The 23,370-nt window shown below is 43.7% G+C and overlaps 1 protein-coding gene across 1 annotated transcript in view; it reads left to right on the top strand.

Annotated features, from left to right (window-relative positions):
• The window catches only part of ANO3 (anoctamin 3), a 307,522-nt gene that overhangs the window by 140,504 nt on the left and 143,648 nt on the right, over nt 1-23,370 (top strand). The window contains exons 7-10 of the mRNA XM_040328358.1: nt 7,817-7,923; nt 10,024-10,079; nt 13,837-13,958; nt 19,097-19,231. Of these exons, the coding sequence (XP_040184292.1) occupies nt 7,817-7,923; nt 10,024-10,079; nt 13,837-13,958; nt 19,097-19,231 (420 nt within the window). The remainder of the gene's footprint in view (nt 1-7,816; nt 7,924-10,023; nt 10,080-13,836; nt 13,959-19,096; nt 19,232-23,370) is intronic.

Here is a 23,370-nt window from a genome sequence, read left to right as displayed (position 1 = left end):
TGGAGTAAGCACATTCATCACGCTGTAACAGACTGAAAAGCACGAATCGTCTTTTACTAACACGAAATCAGCTAAAGCAGCCCAAAGGGTGGCGTCAGCCGAATGGAACTTCCCCTTTATAGCACCGTTGTACGTCACCGCGCTTTGCTAGAGCATTTTTTTTTTAACGATCGTGTGTAGGCAAGGCCGTTTTAATGATGAAGTTGAAAAAAACTTTGTTTTTTCTAGAGCCTGAAAAACTTAGTTTTTTTACAACACGAAAAATGATCGTGTGTATGCGGCATAAAGTCAGAAAATAATGAAGCTCGAGGATCAGCGTGATAATCAGGTACAATGACATCTTCAGAAGGAGGTCAGCAGTGTCAGGCCATGTACTTATTTTATGCCAGGTTTTCTTTAATTAACTAATTAGCATAAAATACTGTTCTGTGTTAATGGTGATAATCATATATCTATGTAGAGGGAATGCAACAGGTTCACTTGACTGCAGCTGAACAAACTTAAAGGAGTTGTAAAGTTTTGTGTTTTTTTACCTTAATGCATTCTATGCATTAAGGTGAAAAAACACTTTTCAGTGACCAGCCCTCCTGAGCCCCAATGTTTTACTTACCTGAGCCCCGATCTTCAGTGGGTGCGATCCCGCATCGTTCTACCCACGGCTTCTCAGCTCTTCATTGGATAGATTGATAGCAGCACAGCCGCTGCTGTCAATCAAATCCAATGACGCGGCCAACGGGGGGCTGGGCCAAATCATACACTCGGCGGCTATGTATGGTGTTTGTATGACATGGGAGCCTGCCCGCAAGGTAACCCCCTCGGGAGAGAGCTTCCCAGAGGGGGTTAGCTATTGCGGGGAGGAGCCAAAAGAGCCGCTGTGGGACCCCAGAAGCCACAAAGTACTGCTTTAACATTCCTTTGCTCTGCTGACTGGGTCAGAGCGTGAAGAGAATATCCAATACTTATTGGTATGGGACATGTGACTTCACTGCAGTAAAATCCTTTTGGTACCCAGGATAGGAAATTAAGTGAAACCTCCATGGGCAACTAAAAAATCCAACCGGGGTTAGAACCTAACCAAAAGCAAAAAACATCATTGGAGTGGGCTTTAATTGACCTTCCTTGGAAAGTATTTTCATCGGTGCTATCTTTACCTGAATTTGGTTTGCACTGATTCGTTCATTCTTTTTCAAAAACAGCTAAAGCAGAACTAAACTCTCCGATCGTTTTCAGTCAAAAAAGCTGCCATCTTGGCCTCTGTTTGATCTCCAACTGCCATAATGCTGCACATGTGATCAGTTATGACACCAGCCATTTGATGGTTTGACAGTTTAGTTAAGAGCAATGTGACAGTTACATTCACGGCACGTGCCAGGAATGTATTTTCAAAACTGGTAAATTTATGGGTTTAGTTCCACTTTAAGAGCTAATCAGGTGCATTAACCAAAACAACCAATCCGAGTTGTACTGGTCTGACCTCAGCAAAGTGAATTCTAATTAGCTCTCCCCATCCAACCTTTTCTTCTACCTTCCTTTCACCCATTCAGCAGAAAGATAAATACACTGTTGGGTGTGGGTGTGACAACTAGAGAATCCAGAGCTTCAGTCTGTGCCAACACCAGTCAACTCTTTGTGTCATTATGCCACTGTAGACTTCTGGATCCTGAGGCCTTGTACACACGGTGGGACAAAACTGATGAGAATGGTCCAACGGACCGTTTTCATCGGTTCACCGCTGAAGTGGCCTGATGGGCGTACACACCATCAGTTCAAAATCCGATCGGGTCAGAAAGCGGTGATGTAAAACACACGACGTGCTGAAAAAAACGAAGTTCAATGCTTCCAAGCATGCGTCGACTTAATTCTGAGCATGCACGGGTTTTGAACCAATGCTTTTCTGTACTAACCATCGGTTTGGACCGATCGGGCAGCGGTCCATCGGTTCGGTTTTGAAGCATGTTTTCAAATTTTGGACCGAAGGAAAACAGACCGATGGGCTATACACACGGTCGGTTTGGACCGATGAAACTGAACCTTGGTCCATTCTCATCGGTTTTGTCCGACCGTGTGTACGGGGCCTGAGAGGATCCCACCGCTGGACAGCCTGGGTGATGCGTACACCAGAAGAAGAACCTGTTTCCCCTGCAGTAAAAAAGGTTGAAAACTTGAGGCTCAGTGCATCATGTGGCTGCAGATTTAGGTAAGTATTTTGGGCTTTTAGGTTACTTTATTTTTCAAATAACCCAGTGATTAGTTGGGTTAAAGCTATGCCCAGCTAGCACTTAAGAATTAAAAACTATTTATTAAATACTGTATGTTTTACCCTTGAAATAAACTTTGGGATAGTGAAGAAATCCATATAATAAAAACTGCCCCAGTTTTATAGGTTTTATAGACCCTCACATTGTATTTGGTTTGAGCTAGCCAGATAAGATTTAATTGCACTTCTGAGTCTCTTGTTTATTTTATTATTTCATAACTTTTTTATTGCAAGGCTTTAAAAAGCACTAAAAAACATTAACTTGTAGAACCAGCCAACATGATGATCTATATTGAACATATTCTCTTTGTAAAATTAAAGACTGTTTAAATTGAACACAGAGATTTTAATTAAATTGAAAAGTTAAAATTAAATGTATAACTTTTTGTTATATCATTAGGTTCATCACATTAAATTTCCTGTCAACCTACTGCTTAGTAGATCTAAATCACAATTAGGTTTATAGAAAAGAACAATGTAATTTTAGATGATTTTTATTGAAGTCCTATATAACACAGAGGTTTGTACGGGCTGCTTAATGCACATCAAAATAATTCACATAATTTTGAGAAATAGCATTTATACTATACAAGTTAATATTGTTACTTTTATTAATAACAATCTGATTTACTAAGCAGAAATAATAAAGAAGAGCGAGAGAGAGAGAACTAAAAGAACTTTGCAGTACTGCATGATGGTTGTGCTTTACTGCTGCTTCTGAGTCAGCGAACTCAAATCAACTACTGTGTGGCTATCTTATACTAATGGTTGTTAAAGCTGAACTCCAGCAAACAGATAAATACACAGATGAAATAAATATTTGGGAGCTGATTTTAATGCAAACGTATTTCTATTTAGTGCTGAGTTATATTATAATTCAGTATTTATATATGCAGCTTACAAATATACAATATAAAGGGAAAAAGTACAGTTACAATACAATACAAGAGGGTTAAAAGGGACATGCTTATAAGGGTGTACAATCTAATAGGGTGGGACAAGTGATACAAAATATACAACAGTTAAAGTGTGCCTGATTTGCACTTCATACGGCTAACAGTGGGGCCCAATCTGTATGGTTGTGCACTTAATTACCATCCATTTGAATCTGCATGGAGTGGTTGGTTGTTGAGGCTGCTAAGCAAATAGGCAGTCTCCACTTGTAATGAACTGCTAAATAATGGTAAAGTACCATTGTTTAGCTCACAGTCCTGGTACCCATAGAACCTTGCCCTGCACTCCGGTCCTCACAAGATGAGTCTTCGCACTCTGGTCCTCGGAGACTCAGTCTTGACACTCCGGTATCCACAGGCTCTGTCACTCTCTGGTCTTGGCACACCAAGGACACAGCTGTGTACCGCTCCAGTTCCCACACAAGACCCTGATCCATATCTCTGAGCCTGGAAAAACTCTCCTTTTTTCCTGTTAGCAAGGATTTCTAGGTGTTAAAGTCTGCAGCTCCATTCACCTTTACAGTGCAGCACTCTCTTCAGACTACACTTACCAAGGTTCCAGGCAGCTACATTATCAAGTCTACCCTGCTGCAGGCCTGGGCGAGGATGGGGGTAAGGAGCAGCACAAGCAGTTTCTCATCTAGCCGGTTGAGTACCCAGCCACATATGATAAAGCCTTGTTCACTCAAGAGTACTTAAAGATGAGCTACAGTTGGTTCTGGAAAAATCAACGTCAGCAGCTACAGACGCCTTCATGTTCAGGGATACAGCACTATCATCACCTGGGCTGGTTCTCCAGCAGTCTTCAGGTCCCCGGCACTGCCATCTTTCCTGTGGGAAACTGGCTATGAATGTCAACAGCTTCTCACAGCTGGCTCCCCACTGCGCATGCGTGAGTAGCACTGTATTTTTCTGAATGGACCCACAGCCTCCTGGGACATGTGAGGTGTCACAGGAGGTTGCAAGCAGGGAGGAGGGTTTAAACTTTCACGTGGCTCAGCTAGACGGTTGGAAGTGGGTACCTGTTAAAACTAGGTACCAGCACCCAGGAAAAAAAACGTCCTTTTTTAGGTGACATTCCATTTATACCCATCTAAGGGTGTGTTTGCCAGCATGTTCAGGTGTTTTGTGCATCTGTGTGCAGGCAGTCCCATTCATGTTTGATTTGAAGCAGCAGCTGCTCCAAATTTGACATCCATGTGGGTACAGGTGCATGTCCTCAAACTCACACTCACACTATCTGCATTCAGGAACACGAACCCACACTCAAACAGATGTGAAATTAGGGGCAATGGCTATGTCCATGCAGATGCTTCATCCCAATTGACATTAATGGAACTGCCTGCATGCAGATGCATGGAATACCTGTACATCCTATTGGTGGTCAGTGGGAATAATGCCCCCCTTACAATGGTGATCAGAATGTCATTCTTATAGATAACTAGAAATATTATTGGTGTTAGGTCAATGACTCAACCAAATGGTGTTGATCCTGGAACTCTGTGGGCACCATCAAATGAGAGGTGGATCAGTCACATACCACTAGCAACCTCTGGAGGAGCTTAAAGCTTTCATGTAACCCTGGTTAGGAATGGCAACTGTATCCTTGGTGTCATGTCAATAATGTTGCCAAGTGATGTTGGCACCATCAAATGAGAGGTCAATCAGTCAAAGCCCAAGTAGCCACCAGCAACCTCTGGAGGGACATGAGGCTTCCACGTAACCCTTGATAAAGTGTAGCAACCGTATCCTTGGAGTCATGTCTCCTGGCTTTCATGGAGACCACCTCTTTATGTGAGTGGCTTTGGACAAATATACAAATAAGAACTTATGCCGGTAACCACAGCCCCTTCTTTCTCTATTGATAGGTTTTCTTTTAAGTAACCTTCATCAAAAATTATAAAGTACTTGCTTCTCCAACATTTAATTTGATGAAGCTTCCGTGAGTTTGTATTTATAAAATCCAATCTGTCTCATGCACGCAGATCACACAACGCCCACATAAAGCTGTTGAAATTCACTTGCGAAGCATTTGTTGGAGTGATGGTACCACCGGGTATTTCTATCAAAGCAGATTTTACACTTGTCTTGTTATGAAACATGATACACTTATCACAACCACCCACTCCGGATGGATAGATTCCTCACAATATCAGAACACCCATTTGGTGGAATTGTCATATGGAATATATCTTCAACACTTATTTAAACATTAAAGGAACGGGCTCTTTTTATTCATGCAGTACTTAGCTGTATATCACAATTGGGGACTTTGGTTCCTCAAACAACTTATAATTTAGAGAGGGCCTGTGCTGTGGGAGTTGTGCCCATAACGGCCAAAGTCCCACGAAATCTGCCTTTGGAATCACCTAGGATCCTGACATCATCTCCCTCTAATGCTCCTGGGAAATGTGTGTCATCATTTCCCAGGATGCAGTGCGCTACCCAATTATCACTCCCCATCTATGACTTCCAGGAAGTAAGGGCCAGATTCAGGTACAATTGCGCCCGTGTAACGTAAGCCTTTTACGTTACACCGCCGCAAGTTTTCAGTTTTAGTGCCCGATCCACAAAGCACTTACCTGGAAACTTGCGGCGGTGTATCGTAAACACGTCCGGCGCAAGGCGGTCCAAATCGAATGGGGCGGGTACCATTTAAATTAGGCGCGCTCCCGCGCCGGACCTACTGCGCATGCTCCGTTTCGAAATTCCTGCCGTGCTTTGCGCAAAATAACGTAATTTTTTCGATCAGCGACGTGTGTAGCGTACTTCCGTATTCCCGGACGTCTTACGCAAACGACGTGAAATTTTAAATTTTGACGCGGGAATGACGGCCATACTTTATACAGCAATACGTTTGCTGTCTAAAGTTAAGGCACCAAAAACGACGACTGACTTTGCGACGGGAAACAAGACTAGCGGCGACGTAGCGAACGCGAAAAACCATCGCGGATTGCCGTAACTGCTAATTTGCATACCCGGCGCTGGTTTACGAGGCGAATTCCCCCCAGCGGCGGCCGCGGTATTGCATCCTAAGATCCGACAGTGTAAAACAATTACACCTGTCGGATCTTAGGGATATCTATGCGTAACTGATTCTATGAATCAGTCGCATAAATACTCTGAGAGATACGACGGAGTATCTGAGATACTCCGTCGTATCTCCGCTGTGAATCTGGCCCTAAGTGCTTGTGGGATTCACAATGCCCACAAGTAAAATGACAACGGTGTGACTATAGTTTTATAAACTATCTTTTTTGAATAACTATGCGGAGCGGCGGCGGATTGTAAAATAGTAAGTGACCGGATTTATATTATAAAAACGCATACTGTAGTCATGACATCCACAAAGGGGATCTCCCATCCCAGGTGGACGTCATATGACGTCATGGACTTTGTGCGGTGATATCTGAATGATGCCTGAAGCTAGAGTCATCGTTCAGATATCATTGTGTTCCGGCGGTGATCCTGCGCACCATAAGAACAATCATAGCGGCGGTTCCTCAGAAGTAACGATCTTAACAATAACGCAATAAAGCAGCTAGCAATAAAGGTCTGAACATTGCTATCACCAACACTACTTTTTAATCAACAATAAAAGATTTTAGGGTGCTTAAACCTCTACACAGTGGGGTTAATTTGCTAAAGGTAAATAGGATGTTCACTTTGCAAGGGCATTTTCCCCTAGCTTTGCCAATGTGGAAAAGCTATAGTGGCGTCCATCATTCAATCATATGCAAGCACTTTCTTCCACTTACCTATAGTGTTCTAGTGCTCTTTAAAGCACATACTCACCCGCACAGAGAATCCAGCACCACCATCTTGGTCCTCTTTTGGGTGTAGGCAGTTAGCTGCAATGATGCACCAGACTTGCCCGTGGCCCATCCACTGGACCTGGGCCACTCTATGTGCTGATCCTGCAAAATGTGAATGTAAGTATCCCAGGATGCTGCAGTACCAGGTACCCGCCATTAGTATATACAAGCAAAATTAACAACCTCCCGCGCTCAAGGTGGATGTTTTGGCAATGGAGAACTGAGCAAGACTTTGCAGCCCCCTGAAGACTGGTGTAGCCCAAAAAGAACACTAGAAAAACAAAAACAAATAAACTTAAATTTGAATGAAAAAAAAAATACAAATGTATGTATTTATTTTATTGAAAATAAACTTAAATTTGAATGAAAAAAAAAAGAAAAACAAAAACAAAGGGTGCCCCACAATATAGTGTGATGCTCAGGCTTAAAGGGGTTGTAAAGGTACATTTTTTTCCCTAAATAGCTTCCTTTACCTTAGTGCAGTCCTCCTTTACTTACCTCATCCTTTGATTTTGTTTTAAATGTCCTTATTACTCCTGAGAAATCCTCACTTCCTGTTCTTCTGTTAATTAATTAAAAGATAGAAAAAGACAAAAAAAAATGGTGGGGGAGTGTTAAAGCGGAACAAACTCCCTTTTTGGACTGTAGTTTTGCTTTAAGGTAATAAAATGCATTTTCCGAATGGACACATAACTGGATTAAAGAGTGTTTTTTAACAGCGGATCTGCTGATCCTGTAAGCCTTGTACTAGCGATGGCTTTTATGACAAACATTTTTTCTCTTTCTAACAGCTTCACAATAAACAATAAAGACTCATTCTTCAGTAACTCAACACGGAGCCGGATAGTACATCATGTATTACAAAGGACAAAGTATGAAGACGGAAAATCGAAAATGGGTAAGATTGCTATTCTTTTCATTTTAGTTACAAAATAAAATTTAGGATTTGGCGACTGTTGTAGAGTTCACTTCTTGTAGTGAAGATATTGCTTATTTTCAGTGAACACACCTTTTAAAGCGGAGCTCCACCCTAAAGTGGAACTCACGCTGATCGGAACCCGCCCCCCCCTCCGGTGTCACATTTGACACCTTTCAGGGGGAAGGGGGGTGCAGATACCTGTCTAAAGACAGGTATTTGCACCCACTTCCGGCCACACGTCTCGGGCAAAAGACAGGTTTTTCCAGACTTTCCGTCTGTCCCCCGTTGTGTGCTGGGAACACTCGGGTCCCAGCACACAGCGTGTGAGCCAATCGGCGGGCGCATCGCTTCACTTCCTGGTTCCCTCACTGAGGATGGCGGGGGGAGCAGCAGAGAGACGATCGATCGCTCGTCCTCTGCTGCGGACGGCGCTGGACTCCAGGACAGGTAAGTGTCCTAATATTAAAAGTCAGCAGCTGCAGTATTTGTAGCTGCTGGCTTTTAATATTTTTTTTTACTGGCACATCCGCTTTAAGGTATTATTCCAGTATTTATTTTAAAGTGACCGTCAGGGCTGAAAGACATACAGTATAAGTCTAAATCGCAATTGCAAAAACATGACTGGTGTATTGCTGATGTTCCGATCTGAACTAAAGCATGACCCATCACTTATCTCTACTTACCACCTAAAATAACCACGCAATACCTTCTTGGTTAAATGGCCAACCGGCCCCTTTATTAACAAAACAAATTCTATAAAAAATAAACTCAGTTTAAATATATATATATATATATATATATATATATATATATATATATATATATATATATATATATATATATATATATATATATATAAATAAAACATAAATATATATATACACCAAATAAACATAACCCCAACTTTATGAACTACTATCTGTCTGAGGTCCGTGAAGGAATGTATATCTACCGCATCGGCTGCACTACCACCACCTCACCATCCTGGTCCCTAGCCGTGACCCCACTAGCTCAGGGACGAACTGTTGCCCCCTTCATGCCACAGCAGCCCAATGATTGGTAGCCCATTATTTACAGCTAGGGGAGGGTACCCATACCCAGATAGGTCCAACCCGTCCCCACACCATAACCTGTTTTCCTTCACCATTCCAAACCTTCATCACGCTGTAACAGACAGAAAAGCGCAAATCGTCTTTTACTAACACGGAATCAGCTAAAGCAGCCCCAAGGCGAATAGAACTTCCCCTTTAGAGTGCAGTCGTACATATTGTACGTCACCGCGCTTTTTTCATAATTTTTTAAAAACGATGGTGTGTGGGCAACGTCGTTTTTAATGATGAAGTTGGAAAAACGACGTTTTTTGGACATGCTGAAAAACAAGTTTTTTTTCATGCCGAAAAATTGTCGTGTTTACACGGCATCAGGCCTCGTACACACGATAGGTTAAACAGAGGACAACGGTCTGATGTACCGTTTTCATCGGTCAAAAACGATCCTGTGTGGGCCCCATAGGTTATTTAACCATCGGTTAAAAAAAAGCCAACTTGCTTTAAATTTAACTGATGGATTCCTAACCGATAGGTCAAAACCAATCGTTAGTAGGCATGACCATCGGTTAAAAATCCATGCATGCTCAGAATCAAGTCGACGCATGCTTGGAAGCATTGAACTTCATTTTTTTTCAACATGTCGTTGTGTTTTACGTCACCGCGTTCTGACACGATTGGTTTTTGAACCGATGGTGTGTATGCGCGACGGACAATAACTCAGCTAAATCGGTTAACCAATGAAAACGGTCCATCGGTCCGTTCTCATCGGATGGACTGATCGTGTGTACGCGGCATAACACAATATTCTGGCTTATATGTGGATGTTCTGAATGAAAAATCACTATTTGATAGATGACTTACTAATAGTCAGGTTTACGAACATTTATTCAGTTCATTGACTAGATGTGTTAACCTGCTAATACTTTTTCAAGCATATAAAAGGTGACTGAATATTTGAAATTGTTGCGAGGGCAAAACATTTCTGAAATGTGGATCACAAGCTGCCATTAATGTGTTTGTTTCCCCACAGGCATAGGAAGATTGCTCACTAATGGAACATATGAAGCAGCTTTTCCACCACATGAGGTAAAAGTGTTTTTTTTTTATTATTATTATTTGTAATTGTATTTTAGCTGTTTAGAATCTAAGCTATTAGTGTTGTAAAAAGGAAAAAAAAATCTTCAAAAACAGTTCTGGAATGCATTTATGTTTTAACCCCTTTACAACCGCCCATCACATATGGGTGGCAGCAAAAGGCTGGGCTTTAAAGTGGAGGTTCACCCGGAAATAACATTTTTTAACCTTAGATTCCAGCTAATTTTGTCTAGGGGAATCGGCTAGTTGTTTTAAAATCGAAGCTGTACTTACCGTTGTAGAGAGCGATCTTCTCCACCACTTCCGGGTATGGTCTTCGGGACTGGGCGTTCCTATTTTGATTGACAGTCTTCCGACAGGCTTCCGACGGTCGCATCCATCGCGTCACGATTTTCCGAAAGTAGCCGAATGTTGGTGCGCAGGCGCAGTATAGAGCCGCACCGACGTTCGGCTTCTTTCGGCTACTCGTGACGCGATGGATGCGACCGTCGGAAGCCTGTCGGAAGACTGTCAATCAAAATAGGAATGCCCAGTCCCGAAGACCATACCCGGAAGCGGCGGAGAAGATCACTCTCTACAACGGTAAGTAAAGCTTCGATTTTAAAACAACTAGCCGATTCCCCTAGACAAAATGATCATCAATCTAAGGGTAAAAATTTTTTATGGGTGAACTCCCGCTTTAACGCCTACATGGCGCACATATTCGTCACTGGGTGGTCAATATTTATGAGAGCATAAATATTTTTTTTTTTTTTTTTTTTTTTTTATTAAAGGGCCCAGAGATCCCCAGGGCCCCGGATGGCAACCCCCCCCCCCCTTTTTTTATTTATTTTTTATATAAAAAAAAAAAAATTATAAATGTTTCTTTTTTTTATTTATATATATATATATTACTGGGTCTTATTGCTTCTCGGTGCAATGCAGGCAAATTGTGGCTGGTAGGAGGGGCAGCGGGATAGTGTACATAAGTTCCTGAAAACATTCCAACACCTAGCCTTAGTACTTCTTTCAAGAGCCCACAGCCCCGATTCAAGCCATACACTGGCCCCTGGGGGAAATTAGGCAAAGATCAAAATTTCTTGATGGGTGGATGTCAGTCTAGAAGAGTGGGTGTTCCTAGGCAGACTGCATTTGCATGCAGAGTTCCCTATGTAACACCGTTGAGCCACAATTATTGCAAGAACGAAAATCCAATAAATGTAGGTGGAGGGACAAGGACAGTCAAGCTGGGTAGGAAAGAGCTAGATAATGCTGGATGTCCACCAGGCAAAAAATTAAGTTGGATTTATCTAACTTGCTTCTATAGCACACTGTGAGAAACTCAAAGATATTTGAATAACTCCTCCCTGAAGTAGGGATGTCATCTCCTTTGCAGAGGAACATTTTTGAGGGGTGGGCCCCCCTGAATATGGCACCTCAGAAACTGCCTTACTAAAATTCACTGATATATATATATATATATATATATATATATATATATATACACAAACTGAACTTTTTCTTTCTCCATCAGCTCATCCCTCACAGTTAATACCTTTTGTACCACTTTCCTCTTCCAATTAATTGTAAGCTCTCACTCACGAATGGGGCCCTTCTAACCCTCTTATTAAATTGTATTGCAACTGTACTGTCTTCCCTTTATATTGTAAAGTGTTGTAAAAACTGTTGACACTATAAATCTCGTATAATAATAATATTAATACTATGCTGCAGCTGCACTCTTTACCCTGCACTTTGTGCAATACTTGCTTTTGACTTCTGCAATCTGTGTATTACACCCCCTGATCTTTGCATTCTGTCTATTACACACTCCTCACCTCTGCATCCTGTGCATTTTACACTCCTGGCCTCTGCATCCTGTGCATTTCACACTCCTGGCCTCTGCACTCTGTATATTACACACTCCAGACCTCTGCACTCTGTACATTACATACTCCTGAATTCTCCACTTTGTTTATTACACACTCCTGACATCTGCATCCTGTGCATTACACACTCCTGACCTCCACACTCTGTCCATTACACACTCCTGTCCTCTGCATCCTGTGCATTACATACTCCTGACCTCTGCAATTTGTATATTACACACTCCAGACCTCTGCATTCTGTACATTACACACTCCTGATCTCTCCACTTTGTACATTTCATACTCCTGACCTCTGTCCTGTGTATTACACACTCTAGACCTCTGCATCCTGTGCATTACACACTCCATACCCCTGCATCTTGTGCATTACACACTCCTGACCTCTGAATCCTGTGCATTACACACTTCTGACCTCTGCATCCTGTGCATTACACACTCCTGACCTCTTCATCCTTTGATTTCCACACTCCTGATCTCTAAACTTTGTACATTACACACCCCTGACCTTTTCATCCTTTGCATTACACACTCCTGACCTCTTTATTCTGTGTGTTACACACTCCTGACCTCTTTATCCTGTGCAATACACACTCCTGACCTCTTCATTCTGTGTGTTACACACTTCTGACCTCTTCATCCTTTGCATTACACACTCCTTACCTCTTCATCCTGTGTGTTACACACTCCTGCCCCCTGCACTTTGTACTTTACACACTCCTGACCTCTTCATCATGTGCATTACACACTTCTGACCTCTTCATCCTTTGCATTACACACTCCTTACCTCTTCATCCTGTGTGTTACACACTCCTGACCTCTGGACTTTGTACGTTACACACTCCTGACCTCTTCATCCTGTGCATTACACACTCCTGACCTCTTCATCCTGTGCAATACACACTCCTGACCTCTTCATTATGTGTGTTACACACTCCTGACCTTTTCATCCTTTGCATTACACACTCCTGACCTCTTCATCCTGTGCATTACACACTCCTGACCTCTTCATCCTTTTATTTTCCCACTCCTGACCTCTACACTTTGTATGTCACACACTCCTTAGCTCTTCATCCTGTGCTTTACACACTCCTGACCTCTGAAGTTTGTGCATTGCCCTGCAGTCAATATATTACACACTTCTAATCTCTGCATTCAATATGTTGCACACTCTTGTCCCATAGCAGAGTAGTTTTATTTTTATTTACTCATAAGCCCCTCCCACTGGTATTGCAATCTGTCCAGACCCAAAATGCACTGTGATGCACAACACATGCCACATTATTTCTATGTTTATAGTGACCAGTTTTTGCAGAGCATGTTAAATAGGGAGGTGTGATTTGAGGATTTTGCTACAAATAGAGGTGTCGGTTGCTAGGTATGGTTAAAACAGTTAGTACAGTAGTTGTCCCCAGATTGTATTCTGAAAGTCTGGTAACCTAGTCCTAGAATCTCTGCTTGCAACAGGGCTGAGGACTCTTGTGAGGAGTACTGGGTGCTGTGAGAAGCATGAGACAAGCCATGAACTGCACGCATTGCATAGAGGAGAACAGAGATCCTGTGATTATGTCACTGAGTCTAAAATAGGGTATGTAATAAAAATAGAAACGTTATATTTAAAATTGATATGAACATGTTGAAAAAACTGAGGGTTTAATGAAAAAACTTAAGTTGCATGTTGAAGAAAGACGAGAGTGAGGAATCGGGGAAGATGAAATGTAAGCAAATTAAACTTCTGCTTTAAGAAGAAGACACACTTCAAGTTGGAATTACATCAAAAAACAACTATTGTCTTTCATTTTGAGTTTTTTTATTATTTTCTGTGTTCCCAATGGGGAGGTTCAGTGCTCTGTTAATAATTTTTTTTGTTTTACATCTTCTAGGGCAGTCATAAAAGCAGACATCCAATCAAAACGCACGGTGCACAGAACCACAGGCATTTACTCTATGAGCGCTGGGCTCGCTGGGGGATGTGGTACAAGTATCAGCCTTTGGACTTAATCAGGTTTGTTTATTAAAGTACATATATATCTATTATTAAAATGTATTAATAACCTATTTAGTTTGGATAAGGCAAGGACAGATTAGACTTTCTGTCAGGTTATACAACAACAGTTGGAGGCTCCGTTGGAGAGATCTCATCTCTTCCTGTCTGGTAAAAAGGATGTCCCCAGGACAGGAAGTGAGGGAAAGCAGTAACTGCATGGACACAGGAAGTAAAGTAAAGCAGTAGCTGCACGAATACAGGAAGCAAGGGGAAACAGTAGCTGCATGGACAGAGGAAGTGAAGAAAATAAATCAGTAGCTGCACAGACAGAGGAACTGAGTGAAAACAGTACCTGCATGAGCAGAGGAAGTGAGGGAAAGCAGTAGATGCACGGAGACAGGAAGTGAGGGAAAGCCTTAGCTGCACAGACATAGGAAGTGAGGGTAAGCAGTAGCTGCACAGACATAGGAAGTGAGGGAAAGCAGTAGCTGCATGGGCAGAGGAAGTGAGGGAAAGCAGTTGATGCACGGAGACAGGAAGTGAGGGAAAACAGTAGCTTCACAGATATAGGAAGTGAGGGAAAGAAGTAGCTATGAGGACACAAGAAGTGAGGGGAAGCAGTAGCTGCACGAACAGAGGACGTGAGGGAAAGCAGTAGCTGTGAGGACACAGGAAGTGAAGGGAAATCAGTAGCTGTGAGGACACAGGAAGTGAAGGGAAATCAGTAGCTGTGAGGACACAGGAAGGGAGGGAAAGCAGTAGCTGCACAAACAGAGGAAGTGAGGGAAAGCAGTAGCTGTGAGGACACAGGGAGTGAGGGAAAGCAGTAGCTGCACAAACAGAGGAAGTGAGGGAAAGCAGTAGCTGTGAGGACACAGGGAGTGAGGGAAAGCAATAGCTGTAAGGACACAGGAAGTGAGGGAAAGCAGTAGCTGCACAAACAGAGGAAGTGAGGGAAAGCAGTAGCTGTGAGGACACAGGAAGTGAGGGAAAGCAGTAGCTGTGAGGACACAGGAAGTGAGGGAAAGTAGTAGCTGCACAAACAGAGGAAGTGAGGGAAAGCAGTAGCTGTGAGGACACAGGGAGTGAGGGAAAGCAGTAGCTGCACAAACAGAGGGAGTGAGGGAAAGCAGTAGCTGTGAGGACGCAGGAAGTGAGGGAAAGCAGTAGCTGTGAGGACACAGGAAGCGAGGGAAGGCAGTAGCTGTGAGGACACAGGGAGTGAAGGAAAGCAGTAGCTGTGAGGACACAGGGAGTGAAGGAAAGCAGTAGCTGCACAAACAGAGGAAGTGAGGGAAAGCAGTAGCTGTGAGGATGCAGGAAGTGAGGGAAGGCAGTAGCTGTGAGGACACAGGAAGTGAGGGAAAGCAGTAGCTTCAAGGACAGAGGAAGTGAGGGAAAGCAGTAGCTGCATTGACACAGTAATTAAGGTAAAGCAGTAGCTGCATGGACACGAGAAGTGAGGGAAAGCAGTAGCTGTGCGGAAACAGTCACATAACTTAACAAAAACACAGACAGAAGTAAAAATGCTTTTTAAGGTTAAATTGGGCAATGCTAGAATCTCTTTTAGTGTTTATTGTTGTCTGTCTCTCTATGGCAGGTTTTGCTCACTTCCTATCTGGTAAATGGAAAGTGAGGGAAATCTCTGTAACCGAGTCCCAGATAGCAGTAAACTTCAACAGGAGTTTTAACCTTTCCTATTCTGTCCAAAACTGAAAAACACTATGGGCCAGATTCACAAAGAGATACGACGGTGTATCTACAGATACACCATCGTATCTCTGACTTACACTGGTCCTATCTATGCGCCTGATTAATAGAATCAGTTACGCATAGATAGGGCTAGATCCGACAGTGTTACAATGTGTTACACTGTCGGATCTTTTTTTAAATTTAAAAATGGCGCCGGGGGCGTTCCCGCTGATTTACGATAAATAATATGTAAATCAGCGAGATACGCAAATTTCCGAACGTACGCGGACCCGTCGCAGTGTTCTTACGTCGTTCCGTATCGGTTTTCCGTCGTATACTTACCCCTTCTTTTATCAGGCGCAGCCAATGTTAAGTATAGCCGGCGTTCCCGCGTCGAATTTGAATTTTCCTACGTCGTTTGCGTACGGCGATTCACGAACACACGCGTCGCAAGTCCCGCTCACGTCGCAACCACTGACGTCCTAGTGACGTCAGTGGGAGCAATGCACGCCGGGAAATTCCCCGGACGGCGCCTGCGCATTTAAATCGGCGCGGGAACGCGCCTGATTTAAATAGTACACTCCCCTAGCCGCGGAATTTGAATTTCGCCGGGGGAGTTAGGATCCGCCGTCGCAAGTTTGGAGGTAAGTTGTTTGTGAATTAGCCACTTGCCTCCTAAACTTGCGGGAGCGGATCTTAATTCACGTAGATCGAGCGGATCTATAGATCCGCTGCGCTACGTGAATCTGGCCCTATGGGTATAAATACACTTTAATAATTTTCTGTGGCCCCATTCAGAGACAAGCAAGCTGCCTTTGTTTTGGAATCTGCCGCCACCCTGAGCTGCTTGCTTATAGTCAGGCTATGGAAGTGGAGACAGACACAGCAGCAGTACAGACACAGCCACATGTTGAAACCAAATGCTTTGCCTTATGCTGCAAAGTCGGTGTACGGGGGTGCAGACATGGCAAAAATGATCCCCGCTGACGCATTCTGTGGGCAGTACTGCTGAATGCGACCCATTCTAATGAATGGGGGTGCCCTGGAATCGCCCTGCAACCGCATGCATGTGTTTGCGGCAAAGTAGTGCAGGGTTTAACGTGTTAACACGAACAGTGAAAAGGTGATATAATGCATCCTTACCACCTGTCAGATGCTCTCTGAAGTGTTATCCGAACATTGATCCCTCTTCAGAGAGCAACACGTAAGGTAAACGAGGCCTAATGCTGTGTACACACGATCGTTTTTTCCAATTAAAAAAGTCAGATGGACTTGTTTCATTAGAAAAAAACGATCGTGTGTGGGCCCCATCAGACTTTTTTTCCATTGGTGTAAAAAATAGAACATGTTTTAAATTTTTCCGATGGAAAAAAATCTGATGGGAAATTCCGATCGTCCGCGTGGAATTCCATCGTAGAAAAACCCACGCATGCTCAGAATCAAGTCGACGCATGCTCAGAAGTATTGAACTTAATTTTTATCGGCTCGTCGTAGTGTTTTACGTCACCGCGTTTTGAACGGTCGGAATTTAGTCTGACGGTGTGTAGGCAAGACTGATGAAAGTCAGCTACAATGGAAAATTCCATCTGATTTTATTCCATCGGAAATCCGTTCGTGTGTACGGGGCATTACAGTTAAATTTTCAGGACACGCTTTCAACTTGTTTCCTTTCTTATAGGATACAATGCAACACATTGTGTATTATCTGTTCATTCTTAATTTATTTTGTTTTTACCCTGATGGGGGATTGTTGGTCACTAAAAAACATTTGCTATTTTTTTATTCCCCAGGCTGTTACAATGTTGTCTACAATAAACAATAACGGACTCCTAAGACAACCGTCATGAGCCCTTTCAGTCAATTTAATTTGTTCTACTGTTGCACAGGTTTCCTGTAATGGCATAATACAAATATTGTGGTAGGCCCCAATCATACTTGCAAATAGGGCAGTTTGTGATGACCTCAGCAGGGATCCTTGTCAATTGGTTCTGTCAGGAAGCCCCTTTGAAAGCAATGGGAGCCTAACAGCGCCCGCAGCTATTTGCATGTATTGATGCATGCAGGGTTTACCTGCCGATGATTGGCCTTGAACGCAGACAGGCCACAGGTAATCACTGCATGAGTGATTACAAGCAAATGGCTGTGAATAGCTGCGCATGTTGGCAATGCTGTATCTTGGCCTAGGCCAACAATGCCCAGGCCTAGGGCAGCAATTTGCAGGGGGGCAGCACCAAAAGAGTCCCCGTGGCTTGCGCTACACTTTTAGTGTAGCTTTTAGTGTAGCGCCACACTTGGGGTGGACTGGGCCGGGAGGCAAATCAGACTAGTGCCCCCATAAAGTGGCCGCACTACTGCCGGTATAATAATACTGGCAGGGCCACCATCAGGGGTGAGGAACAGCCCATACACATGGAGTAGGCTAGGGCGGCAGACCCCAAACAATGGGTTGTTGTGTGTGTGTGTGGGGGGGCTTTGCATTGCTTCTAGTTTTGACTAACAGTGGATCTCCCATCTGAGTTCTCGGCTAGAGAAAGACAGATGCCATGTCGGGAGGTTAAAAACTGTCAAAAAGTCAGCTGAAAGGCTCAATAGCAAAACAGGAAGTCAGTAAATCCCTGCAAATTAAGGGACTCTACTGCCCCACCAAGGCCCTCAGAACTAGTGTCCCCAATGGAAAATGTCAGGGTGGGTCTTAAATGGGGGTGTGGTCTTGACAGAAAGGGGTGGGTCATATTTAAATTAGGGGGTGCACGAGTTTAGTCAGGCCTATAGGGCAGCACAAAACCTAAATACACCACTGCATGTTGGCATGCTCCCATTGCTTTCAATTGGACTTTTCACCCGCACCTGTTTACATGGTTAAATGCAAACCACCCCATTCGCAGGTATGATTGAGCCCTAAGGCTGGCCATGCATGGAACAAATTTCTTTCCTGTAACCACTTCAGTGTTGATAGGGGAATCCCTCCTGCTATAGCAGCTGCTAGTGATAATCACAAGCGAATCCGGCAGGCTGTTTGTATCCAGACTACCCATTAACAGTACAAATCTGTAGTTGGCCTTAGGCTATTAGTTGTAGGAATCAGATTTTAGCTTCGTAGTAACGTAAAACTCTTGTTTAAGGTTGTTTTGTTCTATTGAACATCACAAATGAACCATGTATCACAGTATACTTTGCTCTGAAAGGCAATGCACCCAACTGATATTTGAGTTAGAATGGGCTAGACTACCGGTAGTTGAGTAAATCCAACCTTTTGGTGACACAATCAGAGATAAATCAGTATGCTAAGGTATTATAAAAATCTCTGTATTTTCCCTAATGTAGAAGACAAATGCATCACCCTATCATAAAAAAAGAGATTAAGCAGCCATGACTTAATATTAGGTACATGTGAGCTTTCAGAACTCTCAATGCTTCCATTGTCTCTGACCCCTGTGATGTGATCAGTGTGATTTATTGCACAGGAGATACTTCGGTGAGAAGATTGGATTGTACTTTGCATGGCTGGGTTGGTACACAGGGATGCTGATCCCTGCCGCACTTGTCGGGCTGTTTGTCTTCCTTTATGGATTATTTACCATGGACTCCAGCCAAGTAAGGTAAGGCCTGCCAGCACTTCCCACTGCAAGCTTATAGCTACTTTGTGGTATGCTCTGTTATGAGAAATCAGAGTACACAATAGAGTACAATGTCAGGATATTTATTTATGGCTTTTACTACTTTTTGTGTACATGGAATTTACTGTATGTACTTGTTTTTTTTTACCATTACCCTTACTTCGGAGCAGCTTTTCTCAACCCTTTTAACACTAAATTACTTTCCAGTCTCCGAGAACCCCTGACAGTAATGTATATTTTTGTACTAATGTACTATACAGTTGCAAGAAAAAGTATGTGAACCCCTTTGGAATGATATGGATTTCTGCACAAATTGGTCATAAAATGTGATCCGATCTTCATCTAAGTCACAAAAATAGACAATCACAGTCTGCTTAAACGAATAACACACAAAGAATTAAATGTTACCATCTATTGATACGCCGCGTAACTGCTAGGTTGCTCCGGCGTATCTTTGTTTTGTATCCACAAAACAAGATACGCCTGAAGCTGGGCTAGATCCAACTGGCGTACGTCTTAGTACGCCGTCGGATCTAAGGTGCATATTTACGCTGGCCGCTAGGTGGCTCTTCCGTCAATTTCCGCGTCGAGTATGCAAATTAGCTAGATACGCGAATCCACAAACGTACGTCCGGCCGGCGCATTATTTTACGTTGTTTCCGTAAGGCTTTTTTCGGCATAACTTCGGCATTACTTTACCCCTGCTATATGAGGCGTAGCCAATGTTAAGTATGGACGTCGGGCCAGCGTCGAATTTTCCAGCGTGTACGTCGTTTGCGTAAAACGTTTGCGAATAGGGCTTTGCGTAGAATGACGTTCGCGTCAAAAGCATTGGCTTGTTGCGGGTTAATTTGGAGCATGCGTACTGGGATACCCCCACGGACGGCGCATGCGCCGTTCAGAAAAACTTTAATTTACGTCGGGTCAAGACGTATTACCATTAAACACACCCCCATCTCATCCATTTGAATTGCACGCCCTTACGCCGGCACAGTTACACTACGCCACCGTAACTTACGGCGCAAATTCTTTGTGGATACGGGAAATACGCTATAAATTACGGCGGCGTAGTGTATCTGAGATACACTACACCGGACGTAAAGAAGCGACGAGGTACGTGGATCTGGCCCCATGTAAACATTCACAGTGCAGGTGTAAAAAGTATGTGAACCCTTGTATTTAATAATTGGTTGAACCTCCTTTGGCAGCAATAACTTCAACCAAACGTTACCTGTAGTTGCAGATCAGACGTGCACAACGGTCAGGAGTAACTCTTGACCATTCCTCTTTACAGAACTGTTTCAGTTCAGCAATATTCTTGGGTTGTCTGGTGTGAATCGCTTTCTTGAGGTCATGCCACAGCATCTCAATCGGGTTGAGGTCAGGACTCTGACTGGGCCACTCCAGAAGGCATATTTATTCTGTTTAAGCCATTCTGTTGTTGATTTACTTCTATGCTTTGGGTCGTTGTCCTGTTGCAACACCCATCTTCTGTTCAGCCTCAGCTGGTGGACAGATGGCCTTAAGTTCTCCTGCAAAATGTCTTGATAAACTTGGGAATTCATTTTTCCTTCAATGATAGCAATCCGTCCAGGCCCTGAAGCAGCAAAGCAGTCCCAAACCATGATGCCCCACCACCATACTTCACAGTTGGGATGAGGTTTTGATGTTGGTGCGCTGTGCCTCTTTTTCTCTACAGATAGTGCTGTGTGTTTCTTCCAAACAACTGAACTTTGGTTTCATCTGTCCACAGAATATTTTGCCAGTACTGCTGTGAAACATCTAGGTGCTCTTGTGCAAACTGTAAACGTGCAGCAATGTTTTTTTTGGACAGCAGTGGCTTCCTCTGTGGTGTCCACCCATGAAATCCATTCTTGTTTAGTGTTTTACGTATCGTAGATTCGCTAACAGGAATGTTAGCATATGCCAGAGACTTTTGTAAGTCTTTAGCTGACACTCTAGGATTCTTCTTCACCTCACTGAGCAGTCTGCGCTGTGCTCTTGCAGTCATCTTTACAGGACGGCCACTCCTAGGGAGAGTAGCAGCAGTGCTTAACTTTCTCCATTTATAGACAATTTGTCTTACCGTAGACTGATGAACAGCAAGGCTTTTGGAGATACTTTTATAACCCTTTCCAGCTTTATGCAAGTCAACAATTCTTAATCATAGGTCTTCTGAGAGCTCTTTTGTGCGAGGCATCATTCACATCAGGCAATGCTTCTTGTGAAAAGCAAACCCAGAACTGGTGTGTGTTTTTTATAGGGCAGGGCAGATGTAACCAACACCTCCAATCTCATCTCATTGATTGGACTCCAGTTGACACTTTACTCCAATTAGCTCTTGGAGATGTCATTAGTCTAGAGGTTCACATACTTTTTCCACCTGCAATGTGACTGTTTACATGGTGTGTTCAATAAAAACATGGTAACATGTAATTCTTTGTATGTTATTAGTTTAAGCAGACTGTGATTGTCTATTGATGTGACTTAGATGAAGATCAGATCACATTGTATGACCAATTTGTGCAGAAATCCATATCATTCCAAAAGGGTTCACATATTTTTTCCTGCAACAGTATTTACAGTACAGTACATAATGTAAGTGTGATTGTCACTGGTAAGACTGCACTTTCCATTTGAAGTCATTGGGACGAATTCCTCCTTACAATTAGCTAAAAAGATCATTAAAAAAAAAAATATATATATATATATATATATATATATATATATATATATATATATATATATATATATATATATATATATATATATATAATGTATATATTACGATTTGCAACTCATATCATATTGTAATTGAATGTCATTAGACATTACCTTTCCTTTTCAAACTGCAGCACTGTTATTTTCTGTAAAATGCAATATGGCTACCTGAAGGTGTTTTGTACACAGACTGTGCACAGAACGCCCCATGAAAATGTAATTTCCTGCTTGTGTGATTGCTTCTCTGATTTTCCCAGTCTGTACTAAGATACAAATCGGATTTTCTGCATCCCCTGGTGAGATAGTCCCAAACAGAAATCATTTCTAAAGGGGTGCAGACCTTGCCAATTTCCTCATTAGAGCCCTGCAGGTGCAGCAGCCAATTGATTAATTTAAAACCCCTGCCATACAGATTTATTCTGCCCATGGACACAGACGAACAAATAGCTATTCCAGAATAATAAAAGGTAGGAATCTGGGGGGGCGTGACCGGAAGCCAGCCTGGAAGGAAGCATCCCCTGAGAGCTCCTCTCCAGCCCGCAGCAATTAGGCAACAAAACGGGGGTAATTCCTGCCATCCATGGGCGGATCGCGGACCACCAGGTCCACTAAGGCTCGGGGAACATCCCAACCCCCGCCAGGCTCATCCTCGACCCTGAAGCACTATTTTCGGCCATCCGACATGCCGCCGGGCGGAGGAGACAAGATGGCGCCGGACGCTGCCGCCTTCAGCACAGGGACGTCTCCCCCTCACTCACCTCACCATCCGGAGCCATCCCCGACCCGATCGAGGACATCCGATTCGCCGTCGAGCCCGGATGGCTCCCAGCAGCCGGTGAGTGGATCCCCGCATCCGCATTTCCCTGCCGCAGACCACGCGGCACAGGCCGCGGCTTTCTATGGCCCCCAGGACACTCAATGTACGGGGGCCTTCCCCCGCCTGCTCCGCTCTGCCCCAGACCCTGAGCTGCAAAGCGGGGACCAGCTCTCCTCACCCACATTTAATCGGGAGGATTTCCCGGCCCTGCAAGCCACCAGCACCTCCCAGGCCTCCATAGGCTCTCCACAGCAAGGCAGCTCCCCGGCCAGTGCTAGGCCGCAATCCACCTCTCCCGCAGCACAGGGGCTTATTCACCCGGCCATCCATCTCGGGGCCGGGGATAGGAGAGGGATCTCTCCCCCCTCATATGCCTCAATGGCAAGCACTTGTGCCCCATGGCACGGAGGGGCCCCCACTTCTATGGAGGTACAGGCTCGGGCCTGGTCCGCATCATGGGACGCATCTCAGCAACCCCCCCCCCCCGAGGCCAGAAAACATGGGGACTTAGGTCCCGGCCACCAGCCATCCCCCATCAACCCACTCCATCCCACGCATGACACCGGGGGACCCTCTCATTGTC

This window comes from Rana temporaria, chromosome 11 (genome assembly GCF_905171775.1).
Source record: "Rana temporaria chromosome 11, aRanTem1.1, whole genome shotgun sequence".
NCBI lineage: Eukaryota > Metazoa > Chordata > Amphibia > Anura > Ranidae > Rana > Rana temporaria.
This window is presented reverse-complemented; position numbering and strand designations above follow the sequence as displayed.